Here is a 25,613-nt window from a genome sequence, read left to right as displayed (position 1 = left end):
GAAGGAATAGGGGAAAACACAATGGGTAGTAGAAGGAAGCGGAACCATGAGGGAGGTGATAGGCAGCTGGGGGAGGGGACAGAGTGAAATGGGTCTGGGTAGTCTCCAGCCCCTTGGTATGAACATCGAATTCTCCAACTTCCGGTAATTCCCTCCCCCTCCCTTCCCCTATCCCTAGTTCACAGGAAGTGTTGAAGAAATGGAAAGGTTGTAGAGAGACTTGGTCAGTTTAGGAGAGTGGGCAAAAAAATGGCAGATGAGGTACAATGTTGAGAAATGTATGGTTGTACATTTTGGAAGAAGAAATAATCAAGCAGATTATTATTTAGATGGGGAGAAAATTCAAAAATCAGAAGTGCAAAGGGACTTGGGGTCCTCGTGCAGGATACCCTAAAGGTTAACCACCAGGTTGGATGGGCAGTAAGGAAAGCAAATGCTGTGTTGGCATTCATTTCAAGAGGAATAGTGTATAAGAGGAAGGAGATGTTGATTAGGCTCTATGGGGCACTGGTGAGACCTCATTTGGAGTTTTGTGTGCAGTTTTCGGCCCCCTATCTTAGAAGGGATGTACTGATGTTGGAGAGAGTTCAGAGAAGGTTTACGAGGATGATTCCTGGAATGCAGGGGCTAACATATGAGAAGCGTTTGTCGGCTCTTGGACTGTAGAAACATTTCGAATGTTGAAAGGGTTGGGCAGAGTAGGTGTGGAAAGGCTGTTTCCGTTGGTGGGTGAGTCCAGGACAAGAGGCCACAGTCTTAGAATTAGAGGGTACCCGTTTAAAACAGAGATGAGGAGAAATTGTTGTAGCCAGAGGGTCGTGGATTTATGGAATTCGTTGCCACATACAGCTGTGGAGGCCTGATCATTGAGGGTGTTTAAAGGAGGAGATTAATAGGTATCTAATTAGTCAATGTATCAAGGGATATGGGGAAAAAGCCAGAAATTGGAACTAGATGGGAGAATAGTTTAGCTTATGGTGGAGTGGCGGAGCAGACTCGATGGGCCGAATGGCCTACTTCTGCTCCTTTGTCTTGTGACCTTGTGACCCCCATCACCCAGGACATGCCCTCTTCTCATTGCTACCATCAAGGAGGAGGTACAGGAGCCTGAAAGCACACACTTCTTCTCCTCTGCCATCCGATCTTTGAATGGACATTGAACCATGAATCCTACCTCACTACTACTTTTGTTTTCTCTTTTGCACTAATTATTTAATTTATCTTTTAGAAAATATATATATGCTTACAGTAATTTAGTTTTTATTATAATGTACTGCAATGTACTGCTGCCACATAACAACAACTTTCAGGGCTTATGCCGGTGATATTCTGATTCTAAATCTGGTGGAGGGAGTTCTTTGCGAGGGAGGCTTAGTTTATAATTGTAAATATGTAATAAGCCCTTGATTCTATTCCTTCAATTGATGCACCTATGGATTACAGTGAAAATTCTTTCTCATTTAACCTGTCATGGAGCAAACATGTTTTTTCATGTCAGAACACTAGCATTCATACCAATATCATTTGCTGCCAATTGCCATTGGAACTGGAAGCAGTGTGTTCTGTGTATGTTTATATTGGTAAAAACAACGAACTATAATTCCTGTTGTTCTTTCAGAATTTCATTTGGCTGCTGTGGACGATTCACTGCTGCTGAACTACTATCATTTACTCTTTCAGTCATGCTTGTGCTTATCTGGGTATTAACGGGGCACTGGCTACTAATGGATGGTGAGTAAAACAATGTGAATTGTTGTAACCATTTTGTGAATGACAGTGTCCTCCACCAGCTTGGCATTTTTCTTAAATTGACTGTAAGAACTGGCAGAATTATGCTGGACATTAGAATTTCCACAGTGTAACATATTTGCAAAAATTTACATTAGAGAGGGGTTCTATCTCACTGAGTAATCCTTGAATATAGAAGATATCAGACCTGCGATATTAAAAGCCTCATTTGTCAAAGAGTCTCACTTAAGGACTTGGATTAATGCTAATTAGCTGTATTGCACTTGGCTATCAAGAAACGAAGGTATTTGTGAATCACATATTATCTTTCTGTAGCTATTTCATCATGCTAAGTGTATTTTTGTGTGGCAGACTCAGCTTGAATTCAATACCATTGTGATTTGTATGAAAAGAATATTTTAGTGTTAGTGCCTCTGAGAATTTTATATCCCAGGAATTTGTTTGATGGTAGTCTTTAGTTGACAGTTATGCAGCTAAAATCTGATCTTTCCATGAAAGAAGCATAATAGTAATAATTTCCTTTATGTGCTGCAAGGAAAATTGAACCATGCACTTTAATTGCTCATGCACATCTCTTTAGAAGGACCCTAACACCCTAAATGATCCCCCCCACCCATTTGTTCACACAACGTTGTTCGGTAGTAGTGCCTTCCTGTTGGCAATTGCAGGGTTCATGTTCCCAATCTATGGTTTCCCACTCTTTCTAGAATTCAAATATTTCTTAAACTGTCCTCTGATGTTAATTTATTTCACAGTAATGTGACGTCACTGTGAAAATAGTGGTTGGTCTGCATGTTTGGTGTTCTTAATTAGATTATTGACATTGAAATTCAACTCCACAATTGCACTATTTGCATAGATCTCTGCAATATTAGAATAAAATTTTACAGCGGCAGCTGTGAGATAAGGATTCGATTCCTGCCACTTTCTACAAGGAATTTGTGAGTTCCTCCCACGTTCCAAAAATGTATGCTTAGGGTTAGAAAATTGTGAGTGTGCTATTTTGACACTGGAAACACTTGTGGGCTGCCCAGCACAAATCTCCCTGATTTGATTTGATGCTACCAGTGCATTTCACTGTATGATTTGATGTACATGTGGCAAATAAAACCAATCTTTTGTTTATATTTATGCAAATAATGTGATTTTTTTTTCGTCATATGGTATGTGATTGTACAGACATTGGGCTGAAAAAATATCTTGCACAAATCTAGGGATTTAAAAACAACTTATTCATAGGTTAAGAATGTTGCTGGTTTGACATTTATTGCCTTTCCCCAGTTACACTTCAACCTGCTTAACTAGGCTGTTGTAGAGGGCAATCAAGAGCCAATTACATTGGTTGATCTTGGGGCCACTTGAAGGCCAGACACATTAGGAATGGCAGATTTTCTTCCTTTAAAGTGCATTAGTGAAACAGAACAGCGTTTTAAGTCATGGTACATATTCGTACCAATGACATAGGTAGGAAAAGGGATGAAGTCCTGAAGAGAGAATATAGGGAGTTAGGGAGAAAGCTGAAAAGCAGGACCTGAAGGGTAGTAATATCTGGATTGTTGCCTGTGCCACACACCAGTGAGGGTAGGAATAGGATGATCTGGCAGATTAATGAATGGCTGAGGGATTGGTACATGGGGCAGGGTTTCAGATTTTTGAATGATTGGGATCTCTCTGGGGAAGGTATGACCTGTATAAAAAGGACAGGTTACATCTGAACTTGACAGGGACCAATATCCTAGCGGGCATATTTGTTAGAACTTTTTGGAGGTGGGGTTTAAATTAATTTGGCAGGGTAGTGGGAACTGGAGTGATAGTGCTGAGGATGGGTCAGTTGGTATAGTAGTAAATATAGTGTGTAGTGAGACAAGGAAGGACATGTGGATGACAGGACAAAATTTCAGTTAGTGCGATGAGTTGGAAGTGTGGCATGGGGGCAAAATCTAGAAGGGTGATGAAAACAGGGTGGAAGGTGTTATATTTGAAACCACAGTGAAAATGTAACGGGTTTCTTCTTTTATGTTACTGCTGAGGCTAATAAAATGGTTTCTTTGTTATGTTAGAATAAAATGGCTTCTTTGTTATGTTAACTGCTGAGAAAGTTCTCTCTCAAGCAGCTTGTTTGGGTTATATTACTGATAATGAGGATTGTATTCATTTGCTAACCAATTGGGATAGATGTTATTCTTTCTTGTGTGTCTGTAAGCTACTATTTTTCGCGGGCTTTGAGGCAGAAGGTGGATGATCTTGTAGCACTGTTAGAGATTGACAGGTATTACTGAGTCAAGGCTGAAAGATCATCATTAGGCTTCACATCTGAGGATACACATTGTATCGAAAGGACAGGCAGTTAGGCAGAGGGGGTTGGGTAATTCAGTTCGTAAAAATTGAAATTAAATTCATAAAAGGAGATGACATAGGATCAGAAAATCTAGAATTCTTGTGGGTAGAGTTGAAAAACTGCAAGGCTGAAAAGACCCTGATGAGAATTATATACAGGCCTTCGAACTGTAGCCAGGAGGTGGGCTACAAATTACAATAGAAAATAGAAAATTACAATAGAAAATAGAAAGGTCATGTCAAAAGGGCAATGTTACAAAGTCATGGTGGTTTCAAAATGCAGGTATATTGGGAAAATCAGGGTGGTGCTGGATCCCAAGAGAGGGAATTGTAGAATGCCTGTGAGATGGCTTTTTAGAGCAGCTTGTGACTGAACCCGCTAGGGAAAAGATAATTCTGGATTTGGTGTTGTGTAATGCACTAGATTTGATTAGGGAGCTTAAGGCAAAGGAACCCTTAGGAGATGGTGATCATAATATGATGGAATTTGCCCTGCATTTTGAGAGTGAGAAGCTAAAGTCAAGATGTATCAGTATTAAAGTGGAGTAAAGAGAATTACAGAGGCATGGGGGAGGAGGTGGGCAAAGTTGAAACCAGAGCAGCCAGAGGAAACACGCATGGTCACGGGGAGAACATACAAACTGCGCAGGAGCTGAACTTCGGCTGCTGGCGTTGTAAAGCATTATGCTTATAGCGACAGATCTTTTTGTATCCAACCCATACCATCGAGAAATACCAACCCTGCTCTCACACACTCACCTGGACTGGATGCAGAGGGCTAATCTCACTTGTTCTCTACAAGCTTGGAGTCATTTGGCTAAACTAGGTGGTGAGCAGCCTTGAATTGGGAGAGCCTCTGGAAACTACTGACAGGTTTTGGCAGATGGCAAAGTCAGGAACTGAGATAAAGTTCTTCTAAGCCATGGAGCAGTTAAGCAAGTTTTAGATGTCTTGTCATTCAGCGATTTTAAGTATTCAAAGCATTATAATATTTAAAATCAATAAAATATTTACAACCTTAAAACTAGTTAAGTGATATAATTAAAATAATTTCCCTTTTCTGCCAAAAGAAAAATCACCATGGGGTCTCTCTGAATCCGTATTGTTTCATGCTGGGAATACCAGCAAAACTGGGCACCACTGTTGCACTAAGTCCTCAAAATTTTAAGACTTACTGCCAGAAAAATAACCAGGTGCTTCCTTTTGAAACAACTGGTCACAGCGAGGAAGGTGTGGCTCATCAAAAAGAAGGCACACTTTCAGGCCTTTTGGTTGTTCAAAGGCATTTGACAGTACAGGTTTCCCCCGCCATCCGAAGGTAGAGCGTTCCTATGAAACGGTTCGTAAGCCGAAATGTCGTAAAGCGAAGAAACAATTACCATTTATTTATATGGGAAAATTTTGTGAGCGTTCGCAGACCCAAAAATAACCTACCAAATCATGCCAAATAACACATAAAACCTAAAATAACAGTAACATATAGTAAAAGCAGGAATGATATGATAAATATACAGCCTACATAAAGTAGAAATACTTCTCTACAACGATTGCCTGCACAGATCTCCGTAGCGAAAATCTCACACAAGCACTGTTGGCATAAACACGCTCTCCAGTAACCTTTAAACTATGAAGCTGCCAAATCTACCAAATAACACGTAAAAATACACAGCCTATATAAAGTAGAAATAATGCATGTACAGTGCAGTATCACTTACCGGAATTGGGAAAACAGCGCCGATCACACTGATGATGGTGTGTTAGACTGAGTCGTCGCAGGCTGAGTGGTGCAGTGGCCCCCACTCTCTGGGCTACCGACCGATACATTGCCGCGAAGCTCGCAGGGATAGCCGGGAGGCACACAGCACATCTTTAAGAAAAAAAACAAAATAAACATGCTAATTAATTAGGTGGTGCCCGGCACGTAAATGTCGGCGCAGATCAGAGGCGATTGCTGATCGCATCGGCACTGATCTGGGCCGACAATTACATGCTAGGTGGCACCTAATTAATTAGCATGTTTATTTCGGCTTTTTTCTTAAAAATGTGCTGTGTGCGTCCCGACTACTGTTGCATTTTCCGCGAATCGGTATCTGTCCGTGGCCTGGGGGTTGAGGTGGTGGGACACTGGGGTGTCATCTCATCATCGATCAGGGCAGGCAGCTCATTTTCTCCTATGACTGCCCCGCCTCGATGTTGAAGGTCGAGGTTCGTCGTCTGCTGTGGCTGATGTGGAAGGCTTGCTTGACTGCCGAGCCTCGTGCGTTTTTCTATCACACAGTTCTTTAATAAGGACTCAAACCATCCTGCAAATATCTCTTAAACCGACGTACCCTGAAGTCGTACTTTATCATTACTCATTCGGTTTTGATTGTTATCCTTTTTTCTTCCAATTGCATCAGCTCTTCATCTGTCAGTTCTTGGTCATGGGATGCCAAAACCTCTTCAACATCATGTTCGTCAGCTTCCACAAGCCAAGCTCACGTTGTCCTTACTTCGTTCACCACGATCAAAACGCTTAATTATGTCTAGTTTTACGCTAAGTGTAACACCCTTATGAGCTCTTTCAGGCTTTTCCAATACCATAGAAGTCATCTTGCAAACGGCTGCTCACAGGCACGTGTTAAAGCAAAGCAGTTCTCAATCTGGGGGAGAGCGGCTGCTCGGGGCGTGCTCTGCCTTTTATCGCGCGCTGAATTTTTTTTCGTAACAGTGAAAACACCTTCTGAAAGCAAAAACAGGGTACTAATGTAGGTCTTTCGTAACAGTGAGGTTTCGTAAAGCGAACGTTCGAAAAGCGGGGGGCACCTGTACTTAGAGTTTTGAAGTGTAGTTATTTTGTAAGGAAATGTATTAGCCAATTTGTACATGATAAATACCACATGCAATTTAAATGTAATTTTTAGTGCTTATTTTGATTCTGCAGCTTAGAAGGATAGATGTTGACTAAATCACGGGGAATTATTTCAGCATCATGTGGTGGTGTAGAACTTTTACATCCAGGAGGGTTTTAAAGTCTCAACTTAGAATCTCATCTGAAGGACCTTTGACAATGGTACATTTACCTGTATGTTTATTTTTATGCTCCTCAGTGTCCAATGGGATTTAAACAAATTCTGGGCAGTAGATATCTCACAGCAGAAGGGGAATTGGAAAAAATACTGAATCACATCACCAATTTCTCCTGTGATTATTATAGAGACTAAGGGAGCATCCGTTCACTAAAGCTTCCAGGTAGTGAATGGAAACCTTGGAGAAGTAATGCTTCTTTAGTCTCTACAACAGGAATAGGAAGAAATTATACAGATCATCAAATGAGCTTGAGATTGCATGAGCCGTTGCTTGAGGTAAATTGTGCTAAATTAATTAGCTTGGCCTGTCAGACTTGCTACTGAGCTTGAGATTATTTGGATTTTTAAATTTTTTCCAGGGTGGAGATGGCTAATATGAGAAGGCATGATTTTAAGGTGATTGGAGGAAAATATGGGAGGGGTGGGTATCAGCAGTAGATTTTTTACACAGTATTAAGTAAGTGGAATGCACTGCCAGAGATGGTGGTAGAGGCAGAGACATTGGGGAGATTAAAAAGACTCTTAGATTGCCACATGGATAAAAGAAAAGTGAAGGGCTACATGGGAGGAAAGGGTTATATTGATCTTGGAGTGAGTTAAAAGGTTGGCACAACATTGTGCTGTACATCGTGTTCTATGTTCTATCACAGTGTTATGGTGTTTGACAAAATCAGTTTAACTTCTGTTCTTAGTATTTAATGAACATTCAATATTGTACCAAGGGACCTATGCAGCTCTTTATTTCTTTTCTTCAAATATTTATCCAATTTCAGATTGAATGTTACTATTGAATTGGTTTGCACTTTGCTTTTGTGCTCTCTCTGTTAGTTAAGCCAGGTATCCAGATTTTCAACAGCCTTAGCAAATTGTTGAGCTCCTTTCAAAGGTTTGGCTAAGTTGCTTCAGGCCTTTCTATTTCGGCACCTAGCATCTTTTGAAATTATCCTATTTAATTCAAGTTGCCTCGTGGTTATTTCAAATATGTCACTTTTACACTTTGCATTAAATTTCATTTTCCCACTAGTAGTCTGCAACTATCTGTCACTGAACTTTATATTTTAATTCAGAACCATTTTTAACTTCGTCCAAGATAATTATATTCATTGGGATTTACTTGGGTCATGAGAAAATCATTGCGTTTTTGGGCCTGTCCATAATCAAGAATAACAGCTCTTATTTTTAACACTTCAGCAATTCCAAGGTTGCAAACTTTCGGAAGGTAGCATGGGTTATTTGAATCCCGAAATTCGAATGATTCCTAAAACTGCTAAGGCAGTATATTGACAATGTTTCGATTTGAAAATTACCTTTAGCATTAGTTCAAAGTAAATTTATTATCAAAGTTCCGCTCCGTCCGCCAAGATAGACAGGATCTCTCAGTAGCCACCCACTTCAACTCTGCTTCCCACTCCCATTCAGATATGTCCATACATGGCCTCCTCTACTGCCATGATGAGGCTAAACTCAGGTTGGAGGAGCAACACCTCATATACCGTCTAGGTAGCCTCCAGCCCCTTGGTATGAACATAGAATTCTCCAACTTCCCGTAATTCCCTCCCTTCCCCTATCCCTATGTCACTCTGCCCCCTCCCCCTGCTGCCTACCACCTCCCTCTTGATTCCGCCTCCTTCTACTACCCATTGTGTTCTCCCCTATTCTTTCTTCACCTTTCCTGCCTATCACCTCCCTGCCTCCCTTCCCCCACCCCTTTATCTCTCCCCTTACTGGTTGCTCACCTGGAACCTACCAGCCTTCTCCTTCCCACCCTCCCCCCACCTTCTTTATAGGGCCTCTGCCCCTTCTCCCTACAGTCCTGACGAAGGGTTCTGGCCCGAAACGTCGACAGATCTTTTTCCATGGATGCTGCCCGACCTGCTGAGTTCCTCCAGCGTGTTGTGAGTGTTGCAGCAAAAATCTTGTGGAAGCACTCTCAGCAGAGACACTCTCTCTAGTACCCTTAAGCTATGAAGCTGCCAAATCATACCAAATAACACAAAAATACACAGCCTATATGAAGTAGAAATAATGTATGTACAGTGCAGTTTCACTTGCCGGAATCGGGAAGACTCCAATAACTTGCAGTTTCGTCACAGTTAAACACTTGCTTATACGAATAACCACCTGACGCAATCAGCAATCGCCTCTGATCTGGGCCGACATTTACGTGCCGGGCGGCACCTAATTAATTAGCTTGCCTATTTCGGCTTTTTTCTTAAAGATGTGCTGGGTGCGTTCCAACTACCGCTGCACCCCTGCATTCTTTGCGGCAATGTATCGGTCCGCGGCCCAGAGGTTGGGGGCCACTGCTTAAACTATGAAGCTGCCCTTTCCTCAGAAACCAATCAAGCCACCCATGACTACCTTTAAATTCCACTTTCACAACACTTTCATCACCATCGTCCAGTGCTTTCTGTTTCAGCTTATTAAAAAGACTGACTGATTTCTCCTTAAGTATAAGAAAACTTAATGGAACACCATGCTTTGTACACCCATCAGTCCACTCAAGCAGTAGACTTTCCATTTTATCCGTTATTGGATGCCGACTAAGAGAGACCACTTTGCTACGAGCAGAACCAACGGTAACATCAGCAGCTTTCAAAACTCTTTCTCTCTGCGTATAAATAGTGCGAATGGTGGACGCAGGCAAGTTTAACGCTCGGACATTGTCCTTACTTTGTTCACCACGATCGAAATGCTTAATTATGTCTAGTTTTACGCAAGTGTAACACCCTTACGAGCTCTTTTAGGCTTTTCCAATACCTTCGAACTCATCTTGCTAACGGATGCACAAAATTAATCGAGATAAAGCACGTGTTTAAGCAATGCCGGCTAGAATGCAGTTCCGGGGAGGAGCTTGGCTGTTCGGGCGCACGCCGCCTTTTTTCGTAACAGTGAAAACACCTTCAGTTAGCGAAAACAGGTAACTAATGTAAGTCTTCCGTAACAGTGAGGTGTCGTACAGCGAACATTCGGAAAACGGGGGCCACCTGTAGTACTTTCAAAGGAAATGTATCAGTCTCTTAGGTCTGTCTGAATATTGCATTGTGAAAGTAAAGGATTTTAAGTTTCCCTAATATATTTGGGTAGAAAGTTATGTTTGGAAATTCCATTGCTGCTTCAGAATGGCTGTGCCTTCGCAAGTTCATGATACTATTTAATTTGCTAGAAATAGGAATTCTTGGATCTTGAAGCTCGTATAAATAAATATGGAGTATTTAGTATCATTAATTTAGTTCCACTTCCTTACTATTTCAAGACATGGGCATTGCTGCTAAGACCAGTTTTTATTGTCCATGTGTAAATTGTCATTGTGGAAGTGGTGGTAAGCTGTCACCTTCAGTTACTGCGGTCTTTGTGATGAAGGTACTGCTACACTGATGATGGGTAGGGAGTTCAGGGTTAGATCGTGTGATGAAGGGGAAGTGATATATTACCAAATCAGGGTGGTGATGATGATGATGCTTATCAGAAATGTACATGAAGGTGGAGTTTTCAAGTGCCTGCTTCTTTGGTGGTAGAAGTCACGGGTTTGGACAGACAGTGCAGTTAGATTAGCCTACAGAAGAAACTGAAGATGGTGCATATTGCAGCTATTGATGCACTGTGGGCGGAATTAATATTTAGAGTTGTAGGAGTCAGACTGGGCTGCCTTGTCCTGGATATTGTTGAGCTGCTTCAGAATTGTTGGCGCTGAACCCTTCTGAGAAGGTGAAGCCTTTGCCATCATTCTGGCTTGTCTTGTAGATGGTAGAATGGCTTTGGGTTGTCAAGAGGTGAGTCACAAGTTTCAGAATTCCTAACATCCTACCTGTTTTTGTAGCCATGGTATTTATGTGACTGGTCCAGTTAAGTTTGTGGTCAGCTATTTGTGGAGCTGTGCGGTAAACTTCTCAATGCTAATGCCATTGAATGTCAAAGGTAGGTGATGCTCTCAGTCTTTTGTAGATGGTTGTTACCTGGTACTATAGTAGCTTAAATGTTACTTGCTGTTTTTCAGCCCATTCCTTGGAGAATTTTGAAGGGCAAATGAGTAAAAAATGTAGGTGTTGAAATGAGATTCAGTATTTATTGGGTGACAAGCCATTGATGGTACAGAGGAAAAGTGAAGAGATTTGGTGAATTAGGCGAATATTTAGCTGATGCACAAGTAAGTTGATCCTTTTATGACTGCACAGTCAAAAAGCTGAAGGCATAGTCTTTCACTTGCTTTCTCCTGTCCCACCTCCTTTGTTGTTCACTGTATGAGATGCTCTGGATTTGTCCTATTCCCAAATATGGTCCAAGTATATTCTATCAAGTTACCTGAGGTGGTGTGCCTTACATGAACACTCATCTGCAGTTCTAATATCCTGCATAGGTATCAATAACTATTTGGTTAATGGGAAAACCACGACAGTGAATGATTGTCAACCAGTTAAACAGAGGTTGAAGAATCAATGAATTTCTTAAGAATAAAGACATTGTGGATGTGCTCTGGGCACCTCAAGGTGACTGTTAAGAGCTACTCTAGATATTAATTTAGACTGATGCCTTGCAGTTAATGCCTACATTTGATCAATGTAGATGTGACCTAATATTCCCTGGAACATCAGAAACTTGCACAGCCTACCCTTCTCTTTTGAAGGGAGAAGGAAATGAACTCTGCTTTCCTGACAACAGAACTTCATGATCTTGTTGGCAATTGGTGGGCTCCAAAACATGGAATTAGAGCTTGAAGCTACTGTAACTGTCACAACAGTCAGGACAGATCTTGCTCTGTTCTATGACTACTGTTATGCCAGATGTCTACATCCACCAACCTAGCAAAGCACAGTTTCATGAAGCAACTGGCCATCAACTAATTGAACACTTGGAAAGGCTGTCACTTCCTCTATGGAAAGGGCCTCTACTTTCTGTACCACTACCTCTCTACTTGCACCCTTTTCCCTTCACCTTCCTCAACCTTGCTTCTTGCCCTTCATCCACTTTGTGCAGCATTATCTGAAAATCTTTGTGGACATTATTTCATTGCCTCAATCAACCTCTATTACTGCCTCAAAAATCAGATTAATCGCTTTTACAGTACATTCATATGATTCTCAATAAAGCCTGAGGAAATTTCCTCAAGGAGGCAAGAATCAGAAGAAAGGATTAGTATCAATTTCAACAGAGAATCACATAAAGCTAGTTTAGATACTTAAAAGTTCTGTGAACTTGAGGTTGTTATAGCCAGGGAGGTGATGTGGATAAGCTCCCACTACCTATATTAAACACTCCCAGTTGCACGCACTGCAAGTAGCCTCTGACAACAACTCCAGCTCCTGGCTTTCATGTGTGGCTTAGCTACTAAGCCTGGCAGAGCCGTTTCTACTGGCAGGAGAAGGGGCAAAGGCGGGTTACTAGTGCCTTAAAACCAGTTGCTTCAGGCAGATGGGGCTTGGCAGCTCACCGAGAAGAAAGAAACTCTGCAGCCTTGCGGCTATATCCACTCATGAGGAAGGCTTCAGGAGTAAACCCTGAAGGAAAAATCCAGAGCTGGAGACCCTCAGGCAGTCCTACATTGAGCTCAATGCTGACTGGCAACTCCTACGATGCTGCTGGTACCAAACTGTATCGGTCTCTACAGTTCCTTTGGGTTCATCTGATGTGTAGAGTGGGGGAGCGTGCTACATGGGCAACAGCTTGCTCTCCATATCGTACTGCCCTGGCTTGTGTATCTAGACAGCTAGGACACAACATCCAGGGTTGACCCTGATCAGCGGAAGCCTCAGCAAACTTAAATTGCATCATTTTAATGACTTTCATTTGGCCCTCTCCATTTTTTTAAATTGTCGAAATCTCACTTTTTCTATTGTATTTTTTTCTTTTGCCTTCAGACAGTTTTAAAATTAAGTTTATAGATTATATTATATATTTACCAATTATCCCAAATGTCACTTTGCTGTTCTTTCCTAGCTATCATTTTTACTATGTAAGTAGGGTGGTTCATTTAAACTTAAGCTTCAGTTTTCATGCTTGTTAAGTATAACAGAAAGTTTTTGTGCAGTGCTCTAGCCTGCTTTGGTTGAAACCAAAACTCTAACAAGTCTTGCAGCACTTAGGGAAGTTGTATGCATACATTGTCTTCCACACCCTTGTCTGGATCTAGGACAACTCCTGTTGAGGTACTCAGTTCTAAATGTTTTTCTTATTAACATACCAGTGAAAATTTGAAATGACTGATAAAGTCACAGTGCTATGCCTATGCTGTTAATTTATCAATGAATGTTGGACATATTTTGAAAATTGCTCCTAACATGCAAACATTTAATATATACTTTATTGTGTTCTAATTGCTGTTCCCTCGCATCTTGTGGCGCATCGGGTAGCAGCCTTGCTGTTTCTTTAGCATCTGGCTGTTTTTTATGAGACAGAGTTGTTAGCTTGGCGCTCAACACAGCATAACTGGAAAGCATCCAAGGAGCTGGCCGGATTCGAACTTGGGACCACTCGCCTTGAAGTCCGGTGCAGATGCCACTATGCCAGGGGTCCCCAACCTTTATTGCACCGTGGACCGGTTTAATATTGACAATATTCTTGCGAACTGGCTGACCGGTGGGGGGGCATTCAAGTAGGGTTAAACTCACCTCAACATGTCTTTACTATTAGGGTTGCCAACTTTCTCACTCCCAAATAAGGGACAAAAGTAGCAATCAAATCCCGGGACACTTTACCATGAAGCCCTGCGCGGGCACCTGCGTGCACATGTGTGACGTGCGCATGTTCGTACATGCCGATTTTTCCCCACAAATCGGTTTTGCCTTCATCTTCCCGACTATACTGTACATACATTATTTCTACTTTATATAGGCTATGTATTTATCATATCATTCCTGCTCTTACTATATGTTGGTGTTATTTATTTTCGGTTTTATGTGTTATTTGGTATGATTTGTTAGGTTATTTTTTGGGTCTGGGAACGCTCAAAAATTTTTCCCATATAAATTAATGGTAATTGCTTCTTCACTTCACGCCATTTTGGCACGAAAGGTTTCATAGGAACACTCTACCTTAGCGGGGGAAATATGGGACAAACCAATTTAGCCCAATATACAGGATGTCCCGGCAAATCAGGGACAGTTGGCAACCCTATGTTCAAGTTCAACAGTGCATGACAGGGAATGAGGAAAGGTGCAGCTGACTTGTATCATTTCCTCACGGCCCGGTAGCACATGCTTTGCGGCCCGGTGGTCGGGGACCACTGCACTATGCCACCGGCTGGCTAATTATGTTCTAGTATCCCAGTCCTTTTACAGCTCTGATGCAATACCATAGATAAAACACCATAAAGGTGGTAATTTATCATGCCAATTTGTGGAAGTGATTACTGTTGTGCATAAAACTGTCATTGCCAATTGGTTTAAAAAATTGAAGCATTATACTGTGTAACTGGTTGATGTAGGAAATTTGAAGTGATAACCAAACTCACAGAATTAATGACTTTTACATTCATTTCCCTTGTGCTAGCATCCTCCACTATGGATACAAAATTCAGTTTTTAATCACTCTGATATTTTCTTTTGTGAAGGATGTTTTTAAATTGATCTATTTACATATATTAGGATATCTTTTCCTTCTGACTCTGCCAAAATACCTAGGATTTTGCTTAAGAAACCAGTCCACTTAAACATCTGGTAACAATGAAAAAAAGAATAGTCCGTCAAAGCATAATATGCTACTACTACTTTCAGAAAAAAGTCTTCATTTGAAGCAAAGGCCTCAGAGTGTATGTGTTCAATGCCAGAAAATTCAGCTTTGTACAGACAAATTTTGTGTCAACCGGTTTCTGTTCACAACTCTGGGAGGGTTAAAGCCAGATGTTAATAGAGTGTGGAATTTTGATATGATATTTTTGTACATCCTGCTGTTTATCTGGCATTCAGCTCGTCAAGGCAACATCAATGATAGGGCTAGGTTCCAAATCTGTTGGTTTTAACCATGACTGCCACTGTTCACTCCCAGAGAAACCAGTCTTTAATAATCATGGAGACTTGAACTGAGCTGCAATTATGAGTTGTATACATTCTCCCCTGTAGTTTTAGTTAGAGTGGTGAACAGCTCTGCAAAACAAACCTCAAGGAGCCTCATCGAAGCTAAGATTCTGGGCTTTGCATCCGGACGTGGTTTCAGCAGATATCCCCATAAAATTGTGGCCAAAACTGCTAGTTAAAATTATGGGTGGGGTTGGACAGATGGCCGGTTTTTATCAGAGAAGAAATGTTACTACAAAAAAGTTAAATAATGTACTTGATGTAAAGTTCCATAAACTTATCATGTGGATTTATTAATAAAAGTGAAGTATCTCATAATATTTCCATGAATGAATGACTCGAGACTATCATTTTAAAAATAAGCTGAAAATAGTTTCTTGCACAGTTATACACATCTATATAATATTGCCAAATTAAAATTCAGTATGGCTTGCATATCTTGCACAAGTTGCTCCCGTTTTAATATGGTTGTTCTGATCATAAAGCTGATAAAATTCCAGTCCTTCAGTTTTGTTTGGAATTCATAGATGCTAAAGCAGTAAAAACTGCTGCCAGTTATGAGATCATCTTTTGAAGTAAACTGTGTTGTGAAACCAACCTGTTTGTTGTTCAACCTTCAATGAGGTATTTGAAGAGAACTGGGCAACCTAGTGAAATGGATAGAAACTAGAAAGTTGTATACTTTCACTTTGCTTTGGTCACCATACCGCCTTCAGTCAACAGATTAATTCTTGTTTATATCATTGCCACTTACAGAATATGATGCTAAATAGCTACAATGATTTGTGTGCAGTAATTTGCTTTTCAGTCTGTCATTGCTAGTGAGATGTTTTGGATACAGGAAATATGATAGAGCAACTATAATTCCTTTTCTTCTCACTATTGACATAGTTGTGTCATTGAGCCTAAGATGTGTATGTTTGTACCTATGCTTTGTTTAGGGTTTCAGAAGGACGTGACTGATAGCTACAATTCAACTCAATAGGCAAAAGTAGTTTCAGAGTATTACTCATCAATATCCCTTGTATTATCTTTGGTGCTCTCAATCTCTTAGTTTTCATTTTGATTTGTTACCATGAAAGTAATCCACATTGCAGACTTTGGAAGTTTGATGGTAATTCAGTCCTTGTAAGAGAATGGTCAGCTTGGGTGATACTTGCAACAAGTCATTCATGTTCAACCAGGATTGTAATCCTTCCTGTAAGGTTACTGTAGATAGACAGAACTGTGGAGTTGTGTTTATAATTAGATCACCTCATTAAGTGATGGAACAGGCTCAAGGGGATGAGTGGTCCACTCCTGCTTTTAATCTGTTTATTCTGGTTATGCAGACATTGCCAGTATGGACTGGGTTTAATAGTAGGTGATCCTGGTTAACTGGCTCACTGTCAATATTATTCAAACTGTTAACTGTTTGCTGGATGCGTTGGGGCTTTATATCCAGGGCTTTACCCATGATGGACTTGGCCGTATACACTACTTTTTGTAGGATTTTCCGATCAAGGGCATTGGTGGTGTTTCCATATTAGGCTGTGATGCAGCCAGTCAGTATATTCTCCACCACATATCTATAGAAGTTTTTCAGAGTTTTAGATGTCAGGCTAAATCTTCGCAAACTTCTCAGGAAGAGGAGCTGCAGTGCTTTCTTCAAAATTACACTGAAATGATAACAGTGAGGAATTTAAAGGTGCTGATACCCTCCACCTCTGATCCCTTCATAACGACTGACTCCTGGACCACAATTTTCCTCTTCCTGGTCAATAATAGTGGTTGTTGTGACACCACTCAGCTAGATTTTAAATCTCCCTCTTGTATGCTGATTCATCACCACCTTTGATCAGCCAACAACTCTGGTATCATCAGCAAACTTAAAATTGGACTTGTGCTTATCCTCACAGTCATAAGTATAAAGTGAGTTCAGCGATGGAAGGGGCATGCTAAGTACCCACAGCCTTATGCACCTGGATAAGTGTTGATCATCAGCGAAGAGGATATGTTATCACCAATCCACACAGATTGTGGTCTCCCAGTTAGGAAGTCAAGGATGCAATTGAAGAGGGAGGTACAGACTCCCAGGTTCTGCAACTTCTCAATCAGGATTGTGGGAATGATGGTATTAAATGCTGAGCTATAGTCAATGAACAGCATCTTCACGTAGGTGTTTGTGTGGTCTAGGTGGTCTAAAGCCGTGTGGAGAGCCATTGAGATTGCGTCTGCCGTTGACCTATTGTGGCGATAGGTAAATTGCAATGGATCCAGGTCCTTGCTGAGGCAAGAGTTCAGTCTAGTCATAACCAACCTCCCATAGCATTTCATCACTGTTGATGTGAGTGCTACCGGGCTACAGTCATTAAGGCAGCCTACATTTATCTTCATAGGCACTGGAATAATTGTTGCCTTTTTGAAGCAAGTGGGAACTTCTGCACGTAGCAGTGAGAGGTTGAAAATGTTCATGAATACTCCTGCTAGCTGGTTGGCACAGGTTTTCAGAGCCTTACCAGGTACTCCATCGGGACCTTCTGCCTTGTGAGGGTTTGCTCTCTTTAAAGACAGTCTAACATCGGCCTCTGAGATGGAGATCACAGGGTCCTCGGGTGCAGCACAGATCTTCTCAGTTGTAGTTGTGTTCTCCCTTTCAAACCTTTCAAAGTGAACATAGAAGGCGTTGGGTTCATCTGGTAGTAAAGCATCACTGCCATTCATACTATTGGGTCTTGCTTTGTAGGAAGTAATGTCTTGCAGACCCTGCCAGAGTTGCCGTGCATCTGATATCGCCTCCAACCTCGTTCGAAATTGTCTCTTCGCCCTTGAAATAGCCCTCCGCAAATCATACCTGGTTTTCTGCTACAGACCTGGGTCGCCAGACTTGAATGTCACAGATCTAGCCTTCAGCAGACAACGTACCTCCTAGTTCATCCACAGCTTTTGGTTTGGGAATGTACAGTATGTCTTGGTAGGCACACACTCATCCACACAGATTTTAATGAAGTCGGTAACAACTGCAGCATACTCATCCAGGTTCAAAGATGAATCCCTGAATACAGTCCAGTCCACTGATTCAAAGCAGTCCTGTAGGTGCTCCTGTGCTTCCCTTGTCCATACCTTCTTGATCCTCACTGCTGGTGCTGCACAGCTAGGTGATCAAACTTCCCAAAGTGAGGGTGTGGAATAACACAGTAGGCATTCTTGATGGTGGTGTAGCAATGGTCCAGTGTGTTGTTTCCTCTGGTATTGCAAGTGATTTGTTGATGGTAATTACTTAGTAATTTTTTTCAGACTGGCCTTGTTAAAATCTCCCAAAATGATGGTGAAGGTGTTAGGATGCACTGTTTCGTGCTTGTTGATCCCTTTGCTGAGATCATCTTAAACCTGCTTGACATTGGCCTGAGGTGGAATGTAAACTGCTACCAAAATGACCCATGGTAGGTAAAAAGGACGACACTTTACTGCTAGATGTTCCAAGTCTGGTGAGCAGAATTGGGGACAGCACTGATATATTTGTGTACCAGAAGAGTTGATCATGAGGCATACTCCTCCACCTCTACTTTTGAGAGACTATAGATCTATCCTGCCAGTGTATAGTAAACCCGTCAATCTGAATTGCTACATCCAGTACGGAAGGGGTTAACCAGGATTCCATGAAACAAAGGATACACGCGGTCCTAATGTTACTCTGATTCAGCACCCTGGCTCTTAGATCATCGATTTTATGTGGATGTGGAAACCTGTGTGGATGAGTGTGAAAAAGCAAGCATTCAAACTCTTCATCATTATCTTGGCATAACTAGCAAAATATTCTGAAATTTAATGGATGAGCTTTGTAGATAGCAGTATTACAGGAGTCATGCTTGAAAAAAAAAGTCACTGTAATTTCTTTTTTCATAAATGCCACTAAATCAGCATGGCGACCTGTCATATATGCTGCTCCATCTGTTGCTCAAGAAATCATATTCCTAATCAGAATACTTTTATCTTCAATATACATTTTGAGCTCGTCACATAGATTGATTCGCCTTTGATACTTGTTTTTTACTTTTTACAACAGAGAATCTTGTAATAAACTTCTCCATTTTTGATAAGCAGTACATACGCCATGAGCAATGCCTTGTTGTCTCACACAGAATCCCAAATTCTGTTTTTTTTTGTAGCTCTGATACTCAGTGCCTTCACTCATTTTGTCAATACGACCAGCTACAGAGTTATTACTCAGAAGAATTGATTTTAAAATACTAATATCCATTTTGAGAACAGTAGTGAGCACTTCTGATACAGCAGGCATTATCAATCTTTCGCCAATTGTATGAGATTTTCCACACTTTGCTATCATTTTGGAAATGATATAAGAAGCAATGAGACCACTATCAAGGTCATTTTTAGCTTTCTTGGAAAATGACTTGAGTGTGCAACGCCTTTTAAATGCTTCTTTCAGTGTGTGGAACTGAGTAATACCTTAAGTGGCCTTTTTATGGTGTCTTTTACGGAAGTATTCCTGCAATCTTGATGTTTTCATGGCATCATTAGACAATACAGTATTACAGATTAGACACATGGGTCATCGCTGATCTGACGGGAATGGAATAAAACCATACTTCAGGTCCTGACGAAGAGTCCCGTCCCGAAACGTCGACTATACCTCTTCCTATAGATGCTGCCTGGTCTGCTGTGTTCACCAGCATTTTTTGTATGTGTTGCTTGAATTTCCAGCATCTGCAGATTTCCTCGTGTCTACGTTGACACACTTTCTATAGTTTCTGTTTCTTAGCAGGATTAGAATTCAGGGCTTCACCACCTTCCGACTCATAGAGATCATGCCATACATATTTATCCATCATTAACAGGGCTACATTAAAATAAAAAATTAACATAAACTGGGAATGCCTTTTGGATGTTGACTACGGCAGCAAGTTGACACAGATGGAGCAATGGTAGTGGTACGCAAAGGACTGGCATGGCAAAGATGAAGGCAATCACAACAGCGAAAATTACATTGGAATCTGAATGTTAGTTGGGATAGAGGTGGTGTTCGGCAAGCTACCTTTATACTATTCCAATTAGCGCGATTGACCAATCGCTTAAGGTCTCATAATCCCCAGAAGATGGTTCTTGACCGCACTCGAGAAGCTTTGGTTGCTTGGAACACCTGAAGAGGAATCCTTGGGGTCAGCAGGTTCACTGATTGGCTCTGTTTCACTGTTTGGTTCCAGCCAGCGCTGTGTCGTTGCACCGCCTGTTTTCCGTAGATCTGTAGAGGAAGTTGAGAGGGTGTACTTGACTTACCAGCTGTTAAGTTGCATGAGCTCGTTCCATGCCACGAGTCAAGGGGAACAGTTGGGCACCCTGGTTGCTAATTTATGCTTCCCCAATAATGTCTGTTTGGCCAGGTCGAATGCAGATGCTGAGTTTCAGGTGAGTTGTGACAACGAATGCTCACTGCCTGCAGAGCTATGGTTCTTCCTGTTTTCCAGTGCGTCGTCTTTTTCTTTGAAAGTGCCTCTCTACTAAAGGTTGATCAGGTCTCGTACCTCCAGTTAGGGTTCTGCCTACCACACCACCCGCTAAGATTCTTGAAAACCCCTCCCCCCCACGGCTTCTATTTCCACAAAGGTCCCCTTGGGACACGTAACTGCCCTCATTGGGAATCACTGTTTTAAATTAGCATGTGTATATACTGTACATCTCTTCTAAGTAGTAGTCAAATGGGCTTCAGTGAAATAGCTCTAGGTTGTCTCAACTAAATGAAAATCTAAAGAACCACAGGTGCTGGGAATCTAAAACAGGAACAAAAAGGAAGCAAAGAACAAGATGAGCCAATATCATAGATGGATTGATATAAATAGAGAAATAAAGTTACCTGAAGTTGAGAGAATTTAGTATTGAGTTCAGAAGGTTAGAATGTGCCCAGGTGGAAAATTAGGTGCTATTCTCCAAGTATAATTTGAGTTTCATTGTAACAATGGGAGGCCACCTCCTGAACTCTGGTTCTCTTCCCCGGATGTGACTTAACCTCTTAGATTCTTTCTGGCATTTTCAACTTTTATTTGTGTCATGAGGGACATGTTCTTCCTGATACTTGAAAACAAATGTAAACAAATAATCTGCATTGACATACTCAAACAGTTTCTGGTAGATATACTGATTGAGGTACTCTTCTTCCAGACAGATCTGCTTATATAAAAAAAAATACCCTCCCCACACCAGCTAATTTTGAATGGAAAATTTTGAAGTAATAGCCAATGTACATTTCTATATTTGCATCTTATATTAAATGCTTCCTTGTTGAAAAGTCTGTTTCTGTTTATCTAACAGGTTGTTTGCCATACTTCCTGTTAATCAAAACATTCTTCCTGAAGCCAGAGGAAGGCAAAATTGTGATTATCTTTAACATTCTACCAACAAAACAAATGCTTTAGTTTTCTTTAAACGCAAACAACAGGAATTCTGCAGATGCTGGAAATTCAAGCAACATACATCAAAGTTGCTGGTGAACGCAGCAGGCCAAGCAGCATCTATAGGAAGAGGCGCAGTCGACGTTTCAGGCCGAGACCCTTCGTCAGGACTAACTGAAGGAAGAGTGAGTAAGGGATTTGAAAGCTGGAGGGGGAGGGGGAGATGCAAAATGATAGGAGAAGACAGGAGGGGGAGGGATAGAGCCGAGAGCTGGACAGGTGATAGGCAAAAGGGGATACGAGAGGATCATGGGACAGGAGGTCCGGGAAGAAAGACAAGTGGGGGGGGGGGGTGACCCAGAGGATGGGCAAGAGGTATATTCAGAGGGACAGAGGGAGAAAAAGGAGAGTGAGAGAACGAATGTGTGCATAAAAATGAGTAACAGATGGGGTACGAGGGGGAGGTGGGGCCTTAGCGGAAGTTAGAGAAGTCAATGTTCATGCCATTAGGTTGGAGGCTACCCAGACAGAATATAAGGTGTTGTTCCTCCAACCTGAGTGTGGCTTCATCTTTACAGTAGAGGAGGCCGTGGATAGACATGTCAGAATGGGAATGGGACATGGAATTAAAATGTGTGGCCACTGGGAGATCCTGCTTTCTCTGGCGGACAGAGCATAGGTGTTCAGCAAACCGGTCTCCCAGTCTGCGTCGGGTCTCACCAATATATAAAAGGCCACATCTGGGCACCCGTATGGGTCCTAGCTATGCCTGCCTTTTTGTTCGGTTTGTGGAACAATCTATGTTCCGTGCCTATTCTGGTATCTGTCCCCCACTTCTCCTTCGCTACATCGACAACTGCATTGGCGCTGCTTCCTGCACACATGCAGAACTCGTTGACTTTATTAACTTTGCCTCCAACTTGCACCCTGCCCTCAAGTTTACCTGGTCCATTTCCGACACCTCCCTCCCCTTTCTAGATCTTTCTGTCTCTGTCTCTGGAGACAGCTCATCCACTGATGTCTACTATAAGCCTACTGACTCTCACAGCTATCTGGACTATTCCTCTTCTCACCCTGTCTCTTGTAAAAATGCCATCCCCTTCTCGCAATTCCTCCGTCTCCGCCGCATCTGCTCTCAGGATGAGGCTCTTCATTCTAGGATGAGGGAGATGTCTTCATTTTTTAAAGAAAGGGGCTTCCCTTCCTCCACTATCAACTCTGCTCTTAAACGCATCTCCCCCATTTCACGTACATCTGCTCTCACTCCATCCTCCCACCACCCCACTAGGAATAGGGTTCCCCTGGTCCTCACCTACCACCCCACCAGCCTCCGGGTCCAACATATTATTCTCCGTAACTTCCGCCACCTCCAACGGGATCCCACCACTAAGCACATCTTTCCCTCCCCCCCCCTCTCTCTGCATTCCGCAGGGATCGCTCCCTACACAACTCCCTTGTCCATTCGTCCCCCCCATCCCTCCCCACTGATCTCCCTCCTGGCACTTATCCGTGTAAGCGGAACAAGTGCTACACATGCCCTTACACTTCCTCCCTTACCACCATTCAGGGCCCTAAACAGTCCTTCCAGGTGAGGCATCACTTCACCTGTGAGTCGACTGGGGTGATATACTGCGTCCGGTGCTCTCGATGTGGCCTTTTATATATTGGTGAGACCTGACGCAGACTGGGAGACCGCTTTGCTGAACATCTACGCTCTGTCCGCCAGAGAAAGCAGGATCTCCCAGTGGCCACACATTTTAATTCCACATCCCATTCCCATTCTGACATGTCTATCCACGGCCTCCTCTACTGTAAAGATGAAGCTACACTCAGGTTGGAGGAACAACACCTTATATTCCGTCTGGGTAGCCTCCAACCTGATGGCATGAACATTGACTTCTCTAACTTCCACTAAGGCCCCACCTCCCCCTCGTACCCCATCTGTTACTCATTTTTATGCACACATTCGTTCTCTCACTCTCCTTTTTCTCCCTCTGTCCCTCTGAATATACCTCTTGCCCATCCTCTGGGTCACCCCCCCCCACTTGTCTTTCTTCCCGGACCTCCTGTCCCATGATCCTCTCGTATCCCCTTTTGCCTATCACCTGTCCAGCTCTCGGCTCTATCCCTCCCCCTCCTGTCTTCTCCTATCACTTTGCATCTCCCCCTCCCCCTCCAGCTTTCAAATCCCTTACTCACTCTTCCTTCAGTTAGTCCTGACGAAGGGTCTCGGCCTGAAACGTCGACTGCGCCTCTTCCTATAGATGCTGCTTGGCCTGCTGCGTTCACCAGCAACTTTGATGTATGTTGCTTTAGTTTTCTGTTAAGTGTCACTGAAAGCTGAGTAGATTGGGGAGTATTAGAAATTGATTTTTTTTTAGCACTGGTAATTAATAAACCTGTTCACAGTGGTAATATGCTGTTAGTTTGTCACTACTGCAATCATTTAGTTGATAGCAATTCCATAATATTTTACTGAAGATTGTCCAGCCATTTTCACAGCTTTTCTGGTTTTTCTTGAACCAGTTGTGCCCCACGTTTACGGACTGTAGTTTACAAAGTAGTTGGAAAAGTACTATGTCCCCACTCACTGGTAATGGAGGAAACCAGTTCAGTATCCTTTTTAAATCATATAGCAGTGTTTGCTGGAAATAATAGTAGCTGCTAGATTTAGTTCATCTTGTCTATAAAACCAGCAGGATAATGAACAAAGCCGCTGGTAATCTAATCACAAACATGAGAAAACCTGCAGATGCTGGAAATCCAAGCAACACACACAAAATACTAAAGGAACTCAGCAGGCTAGGCAGCAGCTATGGAAAAGAGTACAGTCAACGTTTCAGGCTGAGACCCTTCAACAGCCTGAACTTTTCCATAGTTGCTGCCCAATCTGCTGAGTTCCGTTAACATTTTGTGTGTGTTGCTGCTGGTGATCTGCTGGGTTAATAATGAATTTGCTGATGACACAGTGCATAACCTAGTGGTTACGTTTTCATTTATTAAGATTGAGTAGAGTAGTGCATATGTATCACTTGCAGCATCAGTTACACACATTGTGGCTGTGTTTTAATTGGTGTCTCTTTGTGTCCTGCCAAGTTCTGCTACAGTTACATAGAAACATAGAAACATAGAAAATAGGTGCAGGAGTAGGCCATTCGGCCCTTCGAGCCTGCATCGCCATTTATTATGATCATGGCTGATCATCCAACTCAGAACCCTGCCCCCAGCCTTCCCTCCATACCCCCTGATCCCCGTAGCCACAAGGGCCATATCTAACTCCCTCTTAAATATAGCCAATGAACTGGCCTCAACTGTTTCCTGTGGCAGAGAATTCCACAGATTCACCACTCTCTGTGTGAAGAAGTTTTTCCTAATCTCGGTCCTAAAAGGCTTCCCCTTTATCCTCAAGCTGTTACACATGGGCTATGGTTGGGCTTTGATGTTACTCTTCCTTTTGCTCTGGGCTTTGAATTACTTATACAAGCAGCACTAGAACACCACAGCACAGTAGAGGCCCTTTGGCCCTCGATGTTGTGCCGACCCATATCTTCCTTTTAAATAAAGTACTAAACCCACACTACCCCGTAACCCTCCATTTTCCCCCACACATACGCAACATGAACTAATAATACAATATTTGTTAGTCCGTAACTGACAAAATATACAGTACTACATGGAAACAGTCTATTAGTGGAACACTAATAGCCAATACGACTAAAAATTAATTACTTCACCTATAAAGCACTCTGCACTGTTTTTATATGGTAAATATTTGTGAACTGGCCAGTAGAGGGTGTACAACAGCAGTGGTGATACATACACTCCTTTCTGGAAACACCTGGCCTGATATTGTTTTATTCATCCACTTTAAGCTACAATCCCATTGGAATATTGTGTGGATGAAAATTTATTGCACTATTGCATTGAATTCCATTTGTTTTTTAAAAATACATCGCTGCATTGCACTTCACATTTTCACGAGAAGTGTGTGTATGTGTGTGCATTTCTCACATTTTAAGATTACTTTTGAATCTCTGCAAATTGCTGAGCTCATTATTCTAGAT

At 42.0% G+C, this 25,613-nt stretch overlaps 1 protein-coding gene across 2 annotated transcripts in view; it reads left to right on the top strand.

Annotated features, from left to right (window-relative positions):
* sppl3 (signal peptide peptidase 3) overlaps nt 1–25,613 on the top strand; it is a 186,850-nt gene that overhangs the window by 121,281 nt on the left and 39,956 nt on the right. For both annotated transcript variants that reach the window (XM_063034391.1, XM_063034392.1), the window contains exon 6: nt 1,619–1,731. In XM_063034391.1, coding sequence (XP_062890461.1) covers nt 1,619–1,731 — 113 coding nt within the window. The remainder of the gene's footprint in view (nt 1–1,618; nt 1,732–25,613) is intronic.

Source organism: Mobula hypostoma, chromosome 27, assembly GCF_963921235.1.
Source record: "Mobula hypostoma chromosome 27, sMobHyp1.1, whole genome shotgun sequence".
Lineage (NCBI taxonomy): Eukaryota > Metazoa > Chordata > Chondrichthyes > Myliobatiformes > Myliobatidae > Mobula > Mobula hypostoma.
Note: the sequence above shows the minus strand (reverse complement) of the source record. Positions and strands in the feature narration are given on the sequence as shown.